The 23,375-nt window shown below is 32.8% G+C and overlaps 1 protein-coding gene across 2 annotated transcripts in view; it reads left to right on the plus strand.

Moving 5' to 3' along the window:
- The first annotated feature begins 206 nt into the window (after positions 1-206).
- Positions 207-23,375, plus strand: part of LOC148620525 (N(6)-adenosine-methyltransferase non-catalytic subunit METTL14-like) — a 40,128-nt gene continuing 16,959 nt past the window's right edge. The window contains exons 1-2 of one of the 2 annotated variants that reach the window (XM_088581447.1): positions 207-275; positions 16,072-16,157. In XM_088581447.1, the coding sequence (XP_088437573.1) occupies positions 249-275; positions 16,072-16,157 (113 nt within the window). In that variant the 5' untranslated portion in view covers positions 207-248. Of the gene's footprint in view, positions 276-4,048; positions 4,176-16,071; positions 16,158-23,375 lie in introns of those variants that run through there. The other variant, XM_088581446.1, reaches the window with a different exon arrangement.

Here is a 23,375-nt window from a genome sequence, read left to right on the forward strand (position 1 = left end):
GCGCAAACCGTCGGTCAATTGCTTTTATTACGTTTGTCCATATACTTTCTTAAGTGATTAAGTTTGTGATACTGTGTATTTAAATCAACTTAAACATATTTATATATAATGTATTTCATTTTTTTCAGTTCGTCACAAGTACCGTTGCGGTCTGTGTCATGTAGATTCTAGTTTTGGTGTTAAGTGAAAACAAATGTCGTAAATACGTTTCAGTAATAATGAACAAGAAGAGTTAAGCAAGAGAAAAAATGCAGGGTCTCGGGAACTATTTTGCTGTACTTTTTTCAAAGTTTTTTTATGTATTTTAAACAAGCTGTCACCACCATGTTTACATGATCTCAAAAAATCAAATTATAATTTTAGATATTCATAATGTAGAACAACTGTGGACCATTGGTAAGATCTCTTATAAATATATGTTACAGCTGTTTTATGGAATGACCTACTTGATGACTGAAAAATATCAAATTTTAGTCAGTTTAAAAACATAAATCTTGGGATAGAAACAAATGTAAATGCACAGTTTGTGCTGACTCCATCTAGGTCATTTCAGGTGTATATTTTTTTATTTTGCTTTAACGCTTTTGTATTGCATTTAATCATTTTTAAGTTGCTTTTAGGTTACAGCCATTCATCTGCTTTATACGATTTTTATAGCCAGCTCTTATTATATATGTATCTCTTGTGTTATTCATTGTTTATTTGCATTTGTTTTTATCTGAGGTGGGCCTTAAGAATACCCAAGAATGCCTCAGAATTAATCCCTTTTTGGATTCGGCGCTGGAGATATTTTTTGTTTTGACCACTACCGATCAAAACAAAAATATCTCCAGCACCGAATACCAAAAGGGATTAACCTCAAAATATACATTTGAACCTCCAAATTGATTGAAATATGTTTTATTTGATGAAAGATTATGTTTTTATTCAGTTTTTTTTTCTGGATTTTTTTTTTCGACAATCACATGGAATTTTTCATTGTGACAAAGTCCAATTCAATCTGTTGTAGATATTCTCCTCTTCCATCTGACTTTCAACGAGCAGTATGGTTAACCCTTCCGGGCACACCATTTCTAGGGAGGTTTGCAATATGCTGTATATATATAATATATATCTATATAATTGAGCAAAAAGTAAAACTGCATGACATATTTCTAAATTTAGTCAAAATAAAGAAATTGTTGTAATACTTGTACATAATCTGTGACAAAAACCCAAACGCTAAATACTTTAGTACTTGCCTCATTGTAAACATATGACACTTTAATATAGAAAGTGAAAAAAAATGTTTATATAATTGGTTTGGTAATAATTTTCCTCGTTTGAGTAAAAACAAATTAAAAAGGTATTAGGCATACAAGATAAAGTATGTTTACATAATTAGGTGTCATGAACATTTATCTTTTAGTAATAAAATAAAATGCTAAGATTTTAATTTATGTGAATAAAGATTATAGACTGATACATGTGATACTAGGTTTTTGAACATATGAAGATATATTCCTATTTTGTGTAATATATTGTGTAACTTTCATGTTTTCCTTATTTACTTTTTGATTCATTTGTATGTTAGTATTCATACTCCTTATCAAAGAGGAAAATATAGTTATATATAAAAGTTGAATTCATATTAATTAGAACAAATAAGCAAAAAGTTTTGATTAAATATAACTGCATAAATAATATTAAATTGAAATAACTAGCAAATTATATGTTTATCACAGTGAACGTTTTGGACCAATGACGTATAAGACTTAAATTTTGCTTACCAATCCAGCCTCGAAAGCACACGTGTCCGAAAACCCATCAATGCCATGCAGTGATATGATAAAATTGTACCATCAACCACATCTGTTGCGCCAAATCTCTATCCTTAGCAAGTTCTCAACATCAAACAAATGCATAAACATGCCAACAGAGATGCAGTCCAACACTTCGATCGAGAAGTTGTGACATGTCTTCTGCCTCTCAGCTCCGACCATTCAAATATTCCAACATAACAGATTACCCAATCCAATCAAAATGTGGTGTAACACTGAAAAGAGGAATACGATTGCTATATCAGGTAATATGTATGTCGTTATCAGTACTCTAGACACAAAGTTCAGTTCCATGGATGTAGAACATTAAGAGGTTCCACTCTTTACATCATCAGAAGCCGCATTCACCCTTTGGTCGTTATTGAGTCTATCCACTTGCTACATGACTGTGCTTCAAGTAGCCTACATGAATGCCTTATTTGGTTGAGAGCTGTGGTCAGGTTTATCAGAGACTGAAGTACTGCTTCTAGAAAGAGCACATCGCCATGTCATAAAATCATGACAAGACCTTCCACGTCAGACCCAGACATATACCTGTAAATGGACCAGCCTACATGGATTCTTTATTTCTGGAAAGTATGATAGATAATGTTTCGTCATGTCATCGATTTACTAAACAGAACCATTCACATTTAATGTTTTGGACGCTCTGACTAAAGACAATTCACCATAGTTATGCTATCTCGATCTGGAAGATGAAAATAATCTCTCGATTACTCTAAAGAGTAATAAATGGAACCAAGATTAGAGCAGAAATCAAAAGAATAAATTCCAAGGATATAAATGAAGATCTAAATTAGGCAGGGAAATTTTTTCTCACATAACAAAGAACATGAAATCCAAAATAAGAAGTCTAACACGGTACAACATTTGGCAAGTTCTGTCATATTGTATGAACTTCATACGCAGGTGCTGAAGGCATATGTTGCCACAGATTAAAGGAAAGTCACGGGGAAACGCTACAAAATATTTTGCAACGTGCACTGCAAGAGTGCTAATGTAATATATTTGCTCCACTGTCCCATTTGTGGCCTTCAATATGTTGGTGAATCTAAACAGCCTTTTCACAAGCGCTTGAACGGACACAGGAGCGACCTAACAAAAAAGCCTTTACTCCCAGTGAGTCAACACTTTAGATTACCTAACCACTGCCTCGATGATTTCAACAAAATGAAAATCTTCATCGTGGAACAAAACACGATCTGGAGCGATCTACAGAGAGTGAAGCGGGAGGGATTTTGGATAAAAGAACTCCGTGTTTTACACCCACACGGAATTAACAAAAAACATTAAGTTCTTCCTATTTTGTATAGTTTCTTATTTGTAAATATTTTTTTATTTTTATAGTTCAGTATTCAAGATCAACACACAACGTGTGTCTATAGCACAATGTTCAAGATCTTTGTTACTCTCGGTAAAAAAAAAAAAAAAAAAAATTATACGTCACAGGTATTCACCTGATTAGGTAGTGAGTTGTGTTCACTGACCATTTACTTTCATACACACTCAGTTTATTTAAGGCACTGAAGAAGGTCATTTGTTGACTGAAAATTTTGCCCATTATATACTTTATTATAGTGTGTAAACATCTTTATCGGTATCGTTGTACAATCCTTTAGACTTATATAATTATTTTTGTTTGTGCTGCATCGTCATGACTGGACGATCCGATACTCATTAAGTTTGCTGGTTGGCAGATTCCTTTAGACTTTATATATATATACATGTACATGTATATAGTTTTGTCACGAGTTTTCCCCTTTCCATTGATTTCTAAGTGTATATCAGGATATGAGGCTGACTTTAAAATAGGCGTAACATCCTTTCCAATCTTTCCATTATGACCTAAAAATAATATATATACTATTTTGTATTTAGGTTTAATTTTCATTTTCTCCGATTTTATTTATTCATTCATTTACTTATTTTACTTCTTATCAAAAGGGAAATAAAGTTATACAAAATATATGTCGAAGAAATTTCCAAGATTAATTTCCATAACCATACAATATACAATTCCATCTCGTTTCAGTCGTCATTTGTCTTTTCATGACATCATCTGTTGTTAATTAGCGTGACTAAGTAGAACTAGAAAAGAAATTAATCAATTATTTATTCAGTTGTTTTGTGCACAGTCGTATTTTGAATAAAAATGCCGCATGGGAATTATATAGTCATTTTGAGATATTTAATTGGAAACAAATTTCAATGAACTTCGGATTGTCGTAATATATTTCGATCTGGTTAGTTTGGTTCCAGTTCAACAAAAACAAGTTGCCGGTTTTCATTATGGGGGATCGTTTAAAAGAATTAAGAGAGCGTTCACAGAAAAGGAAACAGTTACTTGCACAAGCTGTGAGTTTAAGGAAAAAAAATACAATTTAGTTAAAACAAAAATGTTAAAATCAAGTTCATGAGACAACAAAACATGACTGCCAATGCAAGCTTTCAAGCCAATCATTGAATCAAGGCGCATATGTTTGAGATTTGGCAAAACTAAGTTGGATAGATTTAAGGTAAAAAACGATAGAGCAAAGGACCTTACCCAAATCTGCTTTAAAATGCACGTGACATGACAGTCCTGAATAAAAAAAAAAACATAATCACTTTTATTGAATAGAAGCTTAACATTCATATACTCAAGGAGTTAAATATAGAAGGATTCACATCTCATAATTGATCCCAATATCTCGCATGGCGAGATTTCACTATACTGGCCACAGCTACTTGCTGCCTATACTCAATTGAAGTCAAAATTAGGTCACATAAAACATTGATATCACTAAAGCAGGGGAAGCTACAGCTATAAACATCCTTATATACACACTCAGACCATTTTTTTATCAATTTAAAACAAATTTTATGATCATCATTCAGGTTTAGAAGAAGAAGTTAAAATTTTAATGTAGGAGGGAATACCTTTCTTGAGGGCATGACTCTGGCCGCCATTTTTTTCTATATCAACAGTTGGTCAAAATAAAAACTTCGATATTCATGAAAGAATAGGAGGCTACAACTATAAAATTTCTTGTAGACATCCTCAGACATTTTTTGTTCAATTGAAAATAAATATTATGACGATCGGTCAGGTTCTGAAGAAGGAGTTTGGATTGAATCCGTGTTGTTTTGCCCTAATTCCGGTTCGCACCTGAGTGGTTTTGCCCTACTACTGGTTCGCCCTGGGTGGTTTTGCCCTAAATCTTGTTCACCCTGATTTTTGTATATCAAAATTAGATAGTGAAATAAACTAAGTCGAATGTAAAACTGCACAACCAATTAATATCTACCAAATAATTTTTTTTTTTTTTTTTTTTTATACTTGCTGTCTTCAGTTGGACTGATACTTGGTAATCAATTGCAAACAAATGACAAAACAAAAGCTTTGATTTATTTATTTATTAAGTATATTTATCAATATGTATTATACAACATAAATCAGGCAAATACATCAGATAAGCATGATAAAACAGATTATAATCAAAATAAAGTTTTAATAAATAAAAACATAAGAAAAAAAATAACAACAATAATAATTGCCCTGTCACATGGAGGTGTGACTAGGACCTTGAGAATAGAACCCTTTGTCAACCTTTTTTTTTCTTTTTTTTTTTTCAAAATAAAAAAAATTTAAAAATATATCTCTATTTTCCCTATTCTCTAATGATTCTGTAACAACACTGTTTTATAACAGTACTTAAGTATAATGCAAATTTTCATTGTAGTGCCGGTTTACAACATTTTTGTTAATTTATATGTTTATTTAGCAATTTATATACACGTGTGAATTGTGACTCGTGCCTAGGTACACCTGACATCCATTTACATATCAATTAACTTAATTATTTTATTACCTATGTAATCTCGGGCACATGCTTAGATCATACTGTTGTAAAGATTTAACAACTGACGCTTATTTACATATCAATTGAATTAATTAATAATTCAAGTGATGGCATGTTGACGAGGTCGGACTGTCTAGTTACAAGAAATAAAAGTTGTCTGCCATAAGGACATGTCAAGATGCGAATTCAAGAATGAATATGCCAGTTCGAACTTGTGTCTTTTATACATTTTCGGCAATTGTTTGAAGATCAAAAGGTTGCAAGCTGAGTTAAAGCTGAAAATAACATCTATTGTCAATTACTGTTTGAAGAATATTTCTGTAATAACAATGTCCGTTATATTAATTTTCCTAACAATTAAAAAACCAATCAAAATTTCAATAAAATACCTAATTGCTCCTTAATGAGGATTAATTACTTCTTTTCTGCAAACATGCTTTTTTAACGATTTCTTTTTTTTTTCTTTAGAGTACTAATTAGTTTATCATGAATAACAATACCTTTTATTTATTAAAACATCAATCATTTACCTGTTAATTGATAAGGGCGAAACAACTCGGGGCGAAACAACTCAGGGCGAACATGTAACTAGGGCGAAACCACCCGATATCTTTTGGATTTTAAATTGGGAGGGAAAACTGCCCTTAAAAGTACATGTAGGTCAAATAAAAATGTTGATATCACAAAGGAAGGTGGAGCTACGGCTATAAAATTTCTTATACAAGTGTTCACCCTCATACCATTTCTGATCAATTTGAAACAAATTTTATGATGACTGATCAGGTTTGGAAAACAAGTTTGAATTTTAAATAAGGTGGGAAGACTGCCTTCAAAGGTGGGACCAGGTTGAAATTTGATAAAAGATTAAGGTCTCGAATGGACATTTACCGTGATGAAATATTGAAGCGGTGGAAATCGTCCACCATGAAAAGGGCACGCTCAGCATCAATGAAATGCATCATGGGTAATATTGCTGTATGTCACCCCACGCGACATATTTATTATCGTACTATGTAAAATAGGATGAGATTACAGTCCTTGCTATATATAAATCCTTGATGTATTTAAACAACCTATTTCGTTGGCATACATATTTCTGTGGTACTTTTTAAAGACATGATATTTTTATGCCACTTCCTTTAATATAGTTACTATTAATGTCACTAGAGAGAGTTCTGTCAGCTACAGACAATATACAAAAGCATTTGCAGCCATGTGTAATTATAATCCACCACCAAGGGTCAAACCCTAGACTGCTCGATGACAAGCCAGCAGCAAACCAGTTTGGTTAAAGAGTTAATCCTTTAGCCAAGTCAAAAGCTGTCTACTTAACTACAATGCAGGAAGGCCATCCTTCCAAACTACCTTCTTGTACCTATTGGCAGAATTCATATCTTGGTCTGGCAAAAATGATTGTTCTGCAGGACCTAATAGCTAACAAAATTTAATCCAAATGATTCATCCAAAACTAAAATATATGTAAATCCTCCATGTATATTGTTTAAGATAAAATTCATTAACTTTATTGAAGAAAACAGTAAATTTCCTGTTCCCTTATTACAGAGCTGTCAAGGATCCTGAGACTCTTGGAGAAGGATAGGGGTCTGGAGTGGGGCCCTAGAAGCTATAGATTTTTTTGTTTTCAAAATATTATAATGGGTTTTTTGTGACCTTCACTTGAATTGCCTGCTTCATGATACTGTTTGTAGCTGGTTTCTTTAGAAAATGATGTAAAATAACATTAGAAACAATCCAGAACAACTCCCATTCCAGTTTCAAATGGGGTAAATATTCAATTTTTATTTTTGGGAGACAAAAAATCAGAAAAAATTGAAATCATGACAGCTAAGATAGATTGTAATAAGTGTGAAAGCATGATTTTGTGCTTGAACGTGTGAATCTCACGCTAAAAGCGCTATACATGACAGATTTGTTATTCTAACGACGGGAACCAGTGTCATTTCGTATTTGGAATCATAATCTTGTTCCTCAAGAAGGAGGTATATTTTGTATACTTGAAGGTCAGGAAATATATAATTGCCAATTAAATTAATAAAAATTGTTAATGGGTGTGTCACAATCAGATGTCCAAACAATGTTTCACTTGGGATTATTTTTCAAATCTTTTTGAAATATAAGACAGGGTAATTTTTTGAAGCCCAAATACTGATATTATATGAAAATAATAATCTTTTTTCAAAATAGTTTAAGGGTTTCATTGATTTTGCATTTCAAACTTAAAACTTCAGAGAGAAAAAAAACAAGCTACATACTGTTCTGTAACACACATTTGGAGGTATGTCTTTTCAAATATTTCAGTGTAAAATGGTTCTAATTATAATGTCATTACATTAAATTTATAAATGGAATGCTGAATAACCTGGTCATCACATATTTCCTCTTTAAAAAATCATATTTGCTTACATTTTGTCTTTATTTATATAAAACTCTCATCTTTCAGTTATTGTTTTTCAATTTAGTTTTGTCTCTAAAGCTAAATGAGTCACAGTTTTGGACAGGATTTGAAAATTTCTTCAAAATTATTCCAGTGTGAAATCTGTTATTATTTCATTGAATAATGTCTACGGACAAGACTGTTTTTAACACGTATAAAAGTTCTGAGGTTTTTTATGTTAATTATCAATAAATACAAGTACAAATTTTAGTATTGTTTATTGAACAAACATAGAATGAGAAAAATATAATTTTCAAGTTGTAACTCATCTCTAGGAAAAAAAGGATGTAAACATTTTCAAATTATGCAAAAAAAAAAAAACAGAACTCAATTTCTTATGCAACTTCAAAGTCTTTTAACAGCTTAGAATAAGAAAAAAAACATACATTTTTGGGATGGAGTTTCAGTTTTCTTTCAAATGGTGTATGTGTTTATAATCCTAAGGCAGACAGTAACAAAATCATTGCCTATAAAAATCAGTTATATTTTCATTGAATTTGTCTATGGACAGGACATTGTTCCATGTATGTAAATTTTGAATTATTTTTTTGTATCTTTATCAATATTTTTTAATAAGAATGTTTCAAATGTTTATTGAATAAAGATAGAACATGAAAAACAATATTGTCATTTTCTAATTTAACTTAAAAAAAATCAACTATCAACAAAAATAGATAAAGCAGAAAAAGAACCCTATTTCTTAATATGTATTAACTTCATTTAAACAGTGTGGCAAAATGAATTATATTTTAACAAATTGATCTTTTGTGACAAAATATAATTAATTATTGGATTCATATCTTATTCTTCTTCTACATTCTCATTTGATTGTTTTCCACGTCTTCATTTTGATTTCCTGGCACAATCTGTATTTTCCCTCCTATAATGTCAATGTTTTGGTTAGTTTCTGAAATTTTTAACCTTGAGCTGCCTTCTCGACTTCTGAGTTTTACTCTCATCCTCCATCTTTGCATTCTGTAGACAGCATTTGCCTTTTTCAATTTTTCAGAAGGCACAGCTGTTTGCTGGATTTTATAGTTGTCTGTCAGGGTTTGACTATTGCATTCTGTACTTGAAGCAGATTGTTCAGTTTTTTCTTCTCTCTCTATGTCCTTTTTTGCATCACTATCAAGTTTTCTACTATCAGATAGTCTAATGTCTTTTTCGTTTGTCTCTGAATTTTTTCCTTTCTCTATCTCTTTTCTTCATTTCCTCATATCTGTGTCTTCTGTTTGGGTTGGTTTTTAGTTTTTCCCTATATCTTCTCATTCTCTCTGCCTCTCTGCCTTTTCAGATTCCCCATGCAGGTACGGGTGTTAAAAGAATAGGCCTGCAGCAGCGCTAAGCTTGTCGTATAAGGCGACTAAATAGTGCTCAGAACCCTAGCCGGGGGCTAGGGCGCTCTGCACACAGAGCAACTGGGTTGTGTGCCCCAGGTGGTGGAAGGGGGTACCCCTGGCGTGTTACATGCTGGGGTTGTCGGGCTATAATACGGAAAACCTGACCGCAAACCATAGTGGTGCACCGTGTTTGGAAAGGTGCCACGTTCCTCGCACGTTAAAGAACCCTACTGTGGTATTCTTCCGGAGTAGGAATCATAGGGCTCCGCCACAGGAGGCTAAATTGCCTGACCCTACCCACCTCTCCCTATTTCCAGTGGCAATCAAAATTTGTCGACCCCATTGTCCTTGTGTCCCATCCGTTTTTCATTTTATCATCAATTTCATGTTCATCATCTGAATATAGCTGAAATATTGCTGCTGGGACGTTAAACCCCAACAAACAAACAAACAAACTGCCTTTTCAGATACAGGTTCACATTGTTCTTTTGGTTTTTCAGTCCTACTTCTCAAGTCTACTTTCAAGTCACCATACCACCTTTTCTGCCTTTTTGTATTGATTTGTGGTTCTGATGTTTGTTTTTTGTCTTTTCTTCTTAGATCCATCTTAATGAACTAGTCTGTTATCTTGGCAATGACATTGAAATCATTCCATATCTATGTTATGCGATTTTGTCTTGTCCGTAGACACATTTGTTATGTTCATTTAGTTCAATTTCAGTTTCATAACTAGATTTTATGTGATATTTTCATTATCCAATCTATTTCATTAGGTCATAAAAAATATACAAAAAAAATACACAAGCACTTATTAAAATCTAAAATGAAATTTCTACATACTATAATAAAAAATGATACGAGAGTTTAAAAAATATTGTTTTAGCAATATATTGATATTAAATGTCTTTCTTTTAAAACAAAATATATTCATATATTGCAGACATGTCTGTCCTATCAGCTCAAAGTAATATATTGATCTCAAAAAACAGTTTTACACGTGTCTACGGACAAGACATTTCTGTCAGTATACCAAATAAAATCAAGCATTCACTACATTTGGATGTCCACTTTAATACTATATAGTTACACCAAAGGCTGATGTATTTATTGCCATGAATAGTAGTTTTATTACTGTTGGCAAATTTGATATAATATAGGTCTATGGACAGGACATTTTTTGGTGGTTTGGTGTCAACGAAGTTTTTCTTGAGGCAGCTTGATAATCCCTTGAACCATCGTAAAAAATGGTTTAAAACTTTGTTTAATATGTCTTCCTTGTTAATTAAACTGAAAATAACAGTATTCTGAAAATGATAAATCTATATTAATTCAATTCATTAAAGGTAGTCATTAAATAACGAAACAGTTGTCTCAGTTTTTTTTCTCATGAATTAGCTATTTTTCAGTGTATCTTCATGAAAAAACCTACAAAAAAAAGCAGAAAAAAATCAGCTTCATATAAAACACATGCCAAAAAGAATAAATTAATAAATACATACTAAATATCATTATGTAAGATTGGTAATCTTTAAATGAAACATCATTATGAGCTTTTCAAACCCTTTTATTGATCAACTAGGAAAACACAATCTTCCCAGAATTTTGTACACAGTAAAACTACTGTGTTCTGATTCATTCAAACCTAAAAACATGTCCATATCTCAATTTTTAAGTTAGTAGTTATCATATAACAGAAGGTAGGTGAAGGATGGACATCTGATTGTGACATACCTGTAAGCATTTCAATGTTGAATTGGAAGATTTATGATAATCATTAGTGGAACATTTCTCACTATGTTATGATGAAATACTATACGTTGAAGATTTGGTTTACTCTCTTTGATATAGTTGCCAGTTCATATGATGTAATATGGACCAGTAGGAAATTATATGGACTGCCTCACTTTCAAATTAAGAATGTGATGTCATAATTGAAGAAATTATATGTTTTGCCTTTTTTCCACACATATGATCCAGTGTAAACTATATATAAAACATATACATATAATATAACATATAGTTCAAGCTTCTGTGGGTCAAATTGCAATATGCATGTTTATAGACCAGTTGGTTGCCACATAAAATTTGTAAAATGACCTCTATGTACCGTCAGCTGTTTATATTAAACACAGGCCATTAACATGTATATGTACATTATAAAATCAGCAATGATATTTAATTTTGTATAAAGAAAGCTTCTGACATTTTAATCAGAAAGAAAAAGACAGTAATCAGTAAGCAAGCTAAAACAAAGAGGCACTGTGTGGAGCTAAGTTGTTACGACATAAAACTTTAGAAGAAAATGTGTAAAATACAATCTGAGGCTTTAACTTTGGCTACCGGTAAATAAAAATTAAAACAATAAACATAGGAAACTAATCATTTTATTGGCTCTGATGAACTCTATAATATCATTGTCAATGTTTTTTTTTTCTATCAAATAAATAAATGTTAATTCTATTATGTCTTTGTCTCGCTTCTTACTGTTCTGTGAATTCTATTTAAACAAGATGATATAAGTAGAATTTTGTAAATACCACGGTAATACAGAATTTTTGAAAGAAAATGGCCACTCCCATCATTGGAAACTGTCTGAATAGTTCTGAAAGAGGGAAGTTTCATGGATAGTTGGTGTAAACAAGGCCTACACATGTTTATAAGGTGTCCAATGAGGATTAACATTCCATTCGAAATCTTCTATAATTATATAATGAAGACAATATATATTTTATACTTATGGTTTGACCTTATTCAGGCAGTTAAAATGTTAAGCTTTCCATAATACAAAAAAAAAAAACCAAAATGATGGAATTTATGTAAAAAAAAATTCTTTCTTGTATTTTCACAGATAATGTATTAATTAGGGCTCCCCTACTATGTGAAACTCAATTTTTATTAAGAAAGCTTTTGAAAGCCTTCTTTGGTTTAGTCACATATTTTACAGAATGCAAAATATTTGACAAAAAGAAATTTTTAATGGTACTGGGTATTCAATGGTTAATTTAAAAAGTTTTGTTTTGTATCAAAATTTGTGCAATTTGTAAATTCAAAATACTGAAAACTGAATATATAATGTTTATTTAACTGCTTTTGCAATGGATTTCCAGGAATACTGCATTTTCTCACTAGGTCAGCTAATTTTTTATCTTTAATTTGGTCACCATCTTATGTATGAAGGTAAAGAATCTATAGTTTTAAGGGTAATTAATTCTCTGACTTGGTGGTAGAGTGTGCAGTTTTTAAGATGGCACATGGAAAAAAGGGGTGGAGTATGCAGGAGCAGTTATCCAACCTCTTACATCTTAGCATAGGTGCTAACCTTTGAAAATTCTGAAGTGGGAGATTTCTTTCTCAAAATTCTCTCAAAGCAGGAGATTTGCCTAGGTTTTGTTTTCGCAACATGTTTTAGCTCTAGCAACAGACTTATTTGAACTTAAGTCCAATTTAATTGTGACAATTTCGAGTGACATCCCCACCCCTGAAATGTGACAAGTAATGTTTTCTTATATTACAATGAATTGAATTTATGGTCTTTATCGTGACAGATCACTATGTTTTTTCAAGAATCAAAGTCATTTATTACAATTCTGAGCCAAAAATTCACATATGAGTACTTTCAAAATGGATGTAAATCTTCCACTTTTACATGGGCACACTGGAGATTTGTTTGTTTATCGGGAGGCTCCCACCAAAAGTGAGAGACTTAACACCTGTGGTAGTCTTAATAATCCACTGAATTAAATACCTTGACATACTGAAACTGTTTGGGATTCAATTACCTGACATACTGAAACTGTTATGGCATTCAATTCCATGACATACTGAAACTTTTATGGTATTCAATTTCCTGACATATTGAAACTGTTGTGACATTCAATTACCTGAAATACTGAAACTGTTATGGCATTCAATTACCTGAAATACTGAAAATGTTGTGGCATTAAGTTACCTGACATACTGAACTGTTATGGCATTCAGTTCCCTGAAATACTGAAATTGTTGTGACATTCAATTCCCTGACATACTGAAACTGTTATGGCATTCAGTTCCCTGAAATTCTGAAACTGTTATGGCATTCAATTCCCTGGCATACTGAAACTGTTATGGCATTCAGTTACCTGAAATACTGAAACTGTTATGGCATTCAATTACCTGAAATACTGAAACTGTTATGGCATTCAGTTACCTGACATACTGAAACTGTTATGGCATTCAGTTCCCTGAAATACTGAAATTGTTGTGGCATTCAATTCCCTGACATACTGAAACTGTTATGGCATTCTATTCCCTGACATACTGAAACTGTTATGGCATTCAGTTAGCTGACATACTGAAACTGTTATGGCATTCAATTCCCTGAAATACTGAAATTGTTATGGCATTTGTATTATAAATAATGTGAATGAGACATACAACTTTAAGTAATGTTATCAAATGTTGTTCACACATTATACAATGAAACAGCTATTTTTGGTTGTTCGTGCTTGTATGAACAGATCTCGGAGCTTCCAAACTCAATGAACAGCTTATTTAATGTTTGGGAGTGGACAGATCCATTCATACATGCATGAATGACCAAAAATAGCTGTTTAGTCCTTATAGTTCTAACCCGACATTTGGGAATTATTGTTTTTTAAATGTGTTGAACCTGTAAGTATATTTATAGAATCTAGTTCTGGGACAATTTAATTTTTGGGCGAATTTATTTGTAGTTAGATTTTAAGCATTTATAAGTTTCTTTCCCAGAGCAGAAAAGAGCTGTAAACAAACTGTAAAGGTAAAATTAATGTGGATGCAATAACTATTCTTACAGCTGTATTATTTCGTTTAGGTCATTGCCACACTCTTTTGAACTGCACGGCTCCATATTGGGTTCAAGTTGACTAGCGTTTATGCATGTATGAACAATCTGGCAAAGTTTATGCTAGTATGAACTTTCTGGCAAAGACGTTCTCGACCAATCAAAAAAGATAATAATCATTAAGAATCTTATTTTTAGAATTATACATGTACATGTATATACTTATTAAGTTCTTATTGTATATAGGACCATTGATATTTAATAAAAACGTTCATCATGTCACAGACATTTTTCATTAGGTTCACATTTTAATTGTAAGCCTATCCACTACCTTAAAATGAAGTCCATTTATTGTGGTACATGTATTAGTTTGCAAACTGGCTACACAGGAATCATTGCAACATAAATTTTCATATATAAAATGATACAGTTGTCTAGCTCCATTATTAACTTAGAAATAGCTATTTTTCTTGTAATACTGTATTGAAATGTTTCAAAAAGGATTAATTATAATTACATAGAAATATATTAATTAGTTCAGGCACTAAGGGAAGAACCTTTCTACTAGAATAACATTATATTGAACATGCAATAAAATGTACTATTGTATGATTCCCTGCCAATTATTGTACACATATTGCCTGCAGTAGAAGGTGATTAAATACTCCCAGACAATTATTGTACACATATGGCCTGCAGTAGAATGTGATTAAATACTCCCTGACAATTATTGAACACATATTGCCTGCAGTAGAGGTAGATTAAATACTCCCTGGCAATTATTATACACATATTGCCTGGATTAGAAGGTGATTAAATACTGCCTGGCAATTATTATACACATATTGCCTGGAGTAGAAGGTGATTAAATACTCCCCGGCAAGTATTATACACATATTGCCTGGAGTAGAAGGTGATTTAATACTCCCTGACAATTATTATACATGTATTGCCTGCAGTACAGGTAGATAAAATACTCCCTGACAATTATTATACACGTATTGTCAGCAGTAGAGGGTGATTAATGCTCCCTGGCAATTATTATACACATATTGCCTGGAGTAGAAGGTGATTAAATACTCCCTGGCAATTATTACACACATATTGCCTGCAGTAGAAGGTGATTAAATACTCCCTGGCAATTGTACATGCATTGCCTGCAGTAGAGGGTGATTAATACTCCCTGGCAATTATTATACACAGTAGAGGTACATGTAGATAAGTCACGTGAGACTAGTTCTGGGTAATATATTTTCTGAATGTGTTCCTTGGTGTATCACCCTCTGCTGGGGGCAGTATGTGTTATATTATACTGAATATTCTTTTGAATACAGCACACTTTTATGCACATGTGCATAACCTTAAGAAACTCAAGTGTAATTGTTGAATACCTCATATGTAATTAATGTCAAACTGGAATGAAATTTACAAGTATTTTATCATTTAAATAAATCAGCAATAGCAAAATAACAAAAATGAACTACTTAGAAAAATGAATAATGGAAGTCATTCGAGTATTCATTTTCCTAATTAAAGTCATCTTAAATGAAAATGAAAAGGATGGGTATTCAGACAAGGAAAGGCATTTCAGGTCGAAAGAGAGATTTATTGTGATGAGGATGATATATCGGGGGGATATATTGTGATGATATATCGTAACTATCAATCAATTTTTAGGGGCGGAGCTAAAAAAGAATAGACTAAAATAACACACAATGCTTATTCAATAGAAATTTGTGATTGTTGTATGAAGTATAAAGAATTATGCCATCCTCCATCATACACTTAATGAACACAATGTATTTTTGTTTAGTTTGGTGTTGACAGTCCAGATGGGTTAAAAAAGGTTCTCAAAAGTAAAGAAGAAATTTTTGATGATAAGCAGATAAGCAAGCATGGGTAGGTAGATCAGGATAAAAAGCATTGGTAGATATATCAAAATAAAACACATTGGTGGGTATATCGGGACAGGATAAAAAAAAATGTGTAAGTAGATCAAGGTCAAACAGTAATGGATGGGTAAATCATGATTAAAGAGTAATGGATGGATAAATCATGATTAAAGAGTAATGGATGGGTAAATCATGATTAAAGAGTAATGGATGGGTTGATCATGATTAAACAGTAATGGATAGGTAAATCATGATTAAACAGTTATGGATGGGTTGATCATGATTAAATAGTAATGGATGGGTTGATCATGATTAAACAGTAATGGATGGATAGCTCATGCTTAAACAGTTATGGTCAAGAAGACCATAATTAAACAGTTAGGCATTGATAAATCATAATGAAACAATTTTGGGGAAGTAGAACATAATTAAACAGTTATGGATGGTATAAAAAAGCATGGGTTGGTAGACTATGAGAAAACAGTCATGGGTAGGTAGATTATGTTCTAACAAGCATGGATGGGTAGACCATGATTAAGCAGTTATAGATGAAGCATAGATTAGGGTAGATTAGGATTAAGTTAACAAGGATGGGTAGATAAGAATAGTGGATGCAAGGGTGGCTAGGTCAGGAAGAAGGAAGCCAGGATGGGTAGATAAGAATCAAGGAAGGGTGGATAGATTAGAGTCAAGGAAGCAAGGGTGGGTCGATCAGGATCAAGGAAGCAGGGTTGGTAGATCAGGATCAAGGAAGCAGGGTTGGCAGATCAGGATCAAGGAAACAGGGTTGGTAGATCAGGATCAAGGAAACAGGGTTGGTAGATCAGGATCAAGGAAGCAAGGGTTGGCAGATCAGGATCAAGGAAGCAAGGGTTGGTAGATCAGGATCAAGGAAACAGGGTTGGTAGATCAGGATCAAGGAAACAGTGTTGGTAGATCAGGATCAAGGAAGCAAGGGTTGGCAGATCAGGATCAAGGAAGCAAGGGTTGGTAGATCAGGATCAAGGAAGCAGGGTTGGTAGATCAGGATCAAGGAAGCAGTGATGGTAGATCAGGATCAAGGAAGCGGGGTTGGCAGATCAGGATCAAGGAAGCAAGGGTGGGTCGATCAGGATCAAGGAAGCAAGGGTTGCCAGATCAGGATCAAGGAAGCAAGGGTGGGTCGATCAGGATCAAGGAAGCAAGGGTTGCCAGATCAGGATCAAGGAAGCAGGGTTGGTAGATCAGGATCAAGGAAGCAGGGTTGGCAGATCAGGATCAAGGAAGCAAGGGTGGGTTGATCAGGATCAAGGAAGCAAGGGTTGGAAGATCAGGATCAAGGAAGCAAGGGTTGGCAGATCAGGATCAAGAAAACAAGGGTTGGTAGATCAGGATCAAGGAAGCAGGGTTGGTAGATCAGGATCAAGGAAGCAAGGGTTGGTAGATCAGGATCAAGGAAGCAAGGGTGGATAGATCAGGACCAAGGAAGCAGGGTTGGTAGATCAGGATCAAGGAAGCAAGGGTTGGTAGATCAGGATCAAGGAAGCAAGGGTGGATAGATCAAGATCAAGGAAGCAAGCTCTTTGCCAGGGTAATGTGCATTCCTTGGGATTGATGCTACTGAATTAGTTTAAATTGCGAACTAGTACAAGGGGTGTTAAGATTGATTGCTTTTATGATATGAAATGTTTTTGTTTCTTCAGTGTCATTATTGAAGTAAGAAATTAAAAAAAACTACTTTCAGAAAGAAACACAGAGAGTACCAGTTTAGTTGAGTTTCAATATTTTGATTGAAACACTTTAAAATATTTTGTTTTTGTTCTGTGAAGAGGTTATTAGGGTATCAATACAAACTACATTGTTACAAACTTCCTCATCACTTGATATCTGTCTTAGTTATTGTCATAAACTGTTTCAAAAATCTTCTCAGACACTGCTGAACAGAATTCAGTGAAAATTGGTATGATTGATTCAGGATTCATGAAAAAACATGGCTATGGTTGCTGAAAATAGAATATAGCAGTTTTTGGCATATACTGGTATCTTGAAAACATTAGGCTTAGCCAGATTCTGAAGTTGGAGTAAAAGTATTCAGCATAATGATATCCATATTTGGTTAAATTATGGTGAAAATCTGTTGACCCAATATGGAGTTATTGCCCTTTTGGGAATTTTTTGGTATTTTTGATGTTATCACTTTCAAAAATCTTCTCATACACTACTGAACAGAATTCATTGAAATTTAGTACGATTGTTCTTCAGGATATCTTGCACGAAATAACTGTTTGCAATTTTTTATCCATAAAAAAACATACATGCCATTACCAAAAATAGTTCTATGGTCTAATATTAGGGGTCAGCCAGCAGTTTTTTCGCATATATTTTTGAAACTCCTAGATTTAGTTTAATTCTGATAGGGGGAAGTTTTCAGCATGATGAGATCTACATCTATCTTTGGTCAAATTTTGGTGAAAATCTGTCGAGGTCTCACTAACCTAATGTTTCTACAATGTATTACTTTACATGTTAAAAAAGTAATCTTCAAAGTTTTACTGTGAATCCCCTGGACAATTGACTTCTTAAAGTTGCATACCATTATGAAGCTTGGAAAAGTTTGCTTTCAAAATCATTATACTTATGGTACTATAATCGTAGAAATTTTTTCACAAAATTTACTTGAAAAGATAATGCTTTGAATCTACTTTATTTCACAAACCAAGTTTTGGGGGTATTTAAGAAGTATCTGTCTTTCTGTTGGTCTGTCTGTCTGTCTGTGCACATTCCTTGTAAGCACAACTCCTCTTAAACTGCTCAAGGGATTTTGATGAAATTTTATTTGAAGGTTGAGTATCATATGTTAATATGCATGAAGGAATATATATATACTGTCTACAGATTCTAAAGGGAGATAATCCAAACTTAGGTTTTACATGTTAAACCTTGTAAGTGCAATTGCTTCTAAACTGCCCAAGGGATTTTTATGAAATTTTATAGGAAGGTTGAGTTTTAAATTTAGTTGTGCGTGGAGGAATATTAATACAGTTGACGGACTCTAAATGGAGATAATCCAAATTAAATGTTATACATGTTAAAACCTTGTAAGTGCAACTGCTCCTAAACCACTCGAGGGAATTTGATGTTATTTTATAGGAAGGTTTGGAATGATATGTAGATATGCATGAAGGAAAACAATTACTGTTGGAGGACTCCAAAGGAAGATAATCCAAATTAAGTGTTTTACATGTTAAAACTTTAAAGTGCAACTGCTTCTAAACCGCACAAGGGATTTTGATGACATTTTATAGGAAGGCTTGGTATCATTTATTAAAATGCATGGAGGAATATAAATACTGTTGTATGACTCCAAAGGGAAATAATCAAATCAAAGATTTTACATGTAAAACCTTATTTGTACAACTCTCCTTTACCATGTAAGGGATTTTTATGGAATTTTGAAGAAGTTTTGGCATCATATGAAGGTGTGGATGGAGGAACACAATTACTGTGAGAGAATGCCAGTGGGAGATTATCTTTATTAATGGCTTTATATGTTTAAACCCTGTAAGCACAACCTCTCTTAAACCATTCAAGAAATTTTTATATTATATTATAAGAAGGTTAGGTCCAAGGATGACTCCAACGGCAGATAAATACAAATTTAAGGTTTTACATTTGAGTCCATTTGAAGCAGGGGGTATTCTCTTTGTGAGCTTTCTCACAGCATTTCGAGTTTTTTACTTTTTAAATTTTTTGATGTTATGACTTTAAGATAATCTTATACACTATAGCTACTGAACAGAATTCAATGAAAGTTGGTATGATAGTTCTTTAAGATATCCTGCACAAAATCATCTTTTTGATTTTTGATCAATGAAAAAACATTGCTGCTGTTACTATAAATAAAACATAAGGATCAGACAGCAGTTTTTGCCTATACCTTCAAAGCCATTAGGTTTATTAAAATTCTGACATTTGGTGAAAATCTGTTGACCCATGTTGGAGTTATGTTAGAGTTATGTTATTGCTTTAATATCCCGTGAAACTTCTGGACAGATGGAAGTTAATATAATTCTTCCATAGGATATTCTGCACAAAATGACTGTTTGCATTTTTTATTCATGAAGAAATATGGCCAAGTATTATTTTATAAAGTCAGTTGAGCAATTCAAGCTCTTTAGAGCCTTTTGTTCCACTATTATTCTTTGAAATATCACTTAATGTTCCATTAATGCCCTAATTTTATTAATCTATCTCCACTGATCTTTTACATTCTAGCATTTGAAAATGGTTTTATAAATATTTGTGGTGCAAATGATACATGATTTTGAGTCTTTGGGTTATTCAAGGTATAAAAGTTTTTATCCTACATGTATCTTTGGGTTCTCCACTGTATAAAAGTTATTGTCCTACATGTATCTTTGGGTTCTCCACTGTATAAAAGTTTTTGTCCTACATGTATCTTTGGGTTCTCCAATGTATAAAAGTTTTTTATCCTACATGTATCTTTGGCTTTGGTAAGTTTTAGTTGGAATAGTGTTTACATGTACAGCCAAACCTGTCTTAAGTGACCTATCTGGGAGTGTAAAATCAGGGTCACAGGTTGTCTTTATGTATAGGTTAATTATACATTGAAGGCACTATACTGGGATATTGTCACTAAGAGCCAGTTGAGCATGAGGTTAGAGGAATTAACTCTGTATGCTTGGCTCCAGTGACTCGGGATATGTGTGTAGGTTAAGACTCTTTTACTGATATGTGGCAAAGTAACTACACATAAAGTTTCAACAATTTAATAATAACAATAGCCAAAAGTAACCAAAATATAAAATGCACTATTAAGGTTGTCAGTTTCTGGTTCTATAATATTAATTTTCAAATTTTAACAATGTCCAAATTCACTAAATCCAAATCTGAATGAATTTTGATAAAGTCCAGAAGGTTAAGTTCTGATCCGGCGAGTACTGGAATCTGTTCCTTGGATGTCTAATGAATCAGTAACGTTTGCGGATAGCTGGTTAGGGATGATTCGGAGTGACTGGAACTAGATGACTCTGTAGGTTCTACTGTATTCCTTCTGTACTGTTGTTAACTTTACTGTTACTGTTTCTAACTCTATTCTATATTTTACCCTATCATTATCAAGGTTCTAAAAAAAAATTCAAAAGCCTTATATTTTTCACATAGCTTGTCATCTGTCTGTTAACAATTCTTGTGAGTATATAAGTTGTGCATTAAAAAATGTATGTGTATTACTTGACGTATAATGACAGATATTATTGTTAAAATTCAATTTCATGAAAATCACGAATTTTAGGAATCAGAATTTATAAGGGCTAAAAACTATTCATGCATGCATGTAGTCAGTATGGTTTCTCATTTCAGTGTAAAATTTGTCTAATTTATTAGGTAAACATTTTCCATGATTTAGATGTCTCGCTTCTCCATCTTGAATTGATTAATTAATTTACTGGTGTTGTTTTTATTGAAACTAATTTTGTGTTAATTTCGATAAAACTTTGACCCAATCAGGCCATAATAAGACATCCAACTGATGTCAGAAGCAATAGAAATTATGTAAATACCATCCTATAATGAATCTGATTTCATATCAATTGCTTTATCTCACAAAAAGACTTATCTCTGAATGAATCTGTATAGGATCTTAATGCGCTTAGGTACCAATTAATGATAACCAAGTCTTAAAACAGGGGTATGTTGGTGTCCCTTTTAAAATTAAAAAAAAATTACTTGATTGGAATTAATAAAGACACAAAATCCTTTATTTTCAGAATTTACATGCACATGTAAATAAAATAAGTAGCAATGTCTTCCTACTCTTGGAGGTGAAACATATTTACTGATGCAGGTAGATTTATTTTACACTATTTACTAGAACAGTACAAATAAAATTGAAAATTAGTTACCATATGAAGATGTCAACTTAAATTCAAATGATTAAAATTCTTTAAGTGAACATTTCATTTAGGGTATGATTCTTACTTTGTCAGTAATTTTGTTTTGTTTCAAACAAATGTGTGGTTTTTAACATTGGCATGAAATAAACTTCTACTGTTATAACAGTTTTTTAAATGACCAAAAAATTGTTGACATATTATGTTCTAATGCTGTTGTTTCCATGCAATAATTTTAGTTGTAGTGAACCAAATGTCATAAAATTTTTGATATATTGTTACTTACTCTATTTATAATGAGGCAACTGGCCCCTACCATTCTGGAAAAAGGAGGAAAAAGGGTAAATAGGTGTTCATTTAAAAATGATGTTGAAGGTTTATTTCTGGTGCAATATTGGCAATTTCTTTTTTAATATGGTTCTTGTATAATTTTGTGCTAAGAAAAACATTTTCAGATTTAAAATAGCATTTAGCATTTTCAGTCTATAGGGGGCATAGTATGGCCACACCCTAAAAATTCACTTTTTAGCTCACCTTGTCAAAGGCCAAGTGAGCTTATGCCATCACTTGGTGTCCGTCATCGTTGTCATGGACAAATTTTTAAAAATCTTCTCCTTTGAAACTACTGGACTGACAGGTTTTACACTTGGCATGATTGTTCCTTAGGGTGTTGTGCACAAAATGAATGTTGGGATTTTTGATCCATGAAAAAACATGGCTGCTGTTACTAAAAATAGAATATAGGGGTCAGATGGCAGTTTTTTTAAAAATAACTCAAAAACCGTTGCCTTTAGCAAATTTCTGGCATTGGTAAAATTGTTCAGCATCATCAGATGGACCTATGCCAAAATTTTCAAAACGATTGGTCAACTGATGTAGGAGTTACAGCCCCTGAAACAGTTTTTTTGGCATTTTTTTGCATGTTCAACTTTGAAAATCTTCTTCTCAAAATCCATTGCACAGAATTCAATGAAAGTTGGCAGTTATGTTCCTTAGGGTATCCCACACAAAATGGCTGTTGGGATTGTTGATTCATGAAAAAACATGGCCGCTGTTACTAAAAATAGAATATAGGGGTCAGATGGCAGTTTTTTGCAAATAACTCAAAAATCGTTGCCTTTAGCAAATTTCTGGCATTGGTAAAATTGTTCAGCATCATGAGATGGACCTATGCCAAAATTTTCAAAACGATTATTCTACTGATGTAGGAGTTACTGCCCCTGAAACAGTTTTTTGGCATTTTTTCACATGTTCAACTTTGAAAATCTTCTTCTCAATATCCATTGCACAGAATTCAATGAAAGTTGGCAATTTTGTTCCTTAGGGTATCCCAC

The sequence above is a fragment of the Perna viridis genome, chromosome 4 (assembly GCF_037379345.1).
Source record: "Perna viridis isolate PV_CMFRI_1.1 ecotype Kerala chromosome 4, ASM3737934v1, whole genome shotgun sequence".
Classification (NCBI taxonomy): Eukaryota; Metazoa; Mollusca; class Bivalvia; order Mytilida; family Mytilidae; genus Perna; species Perna viridis.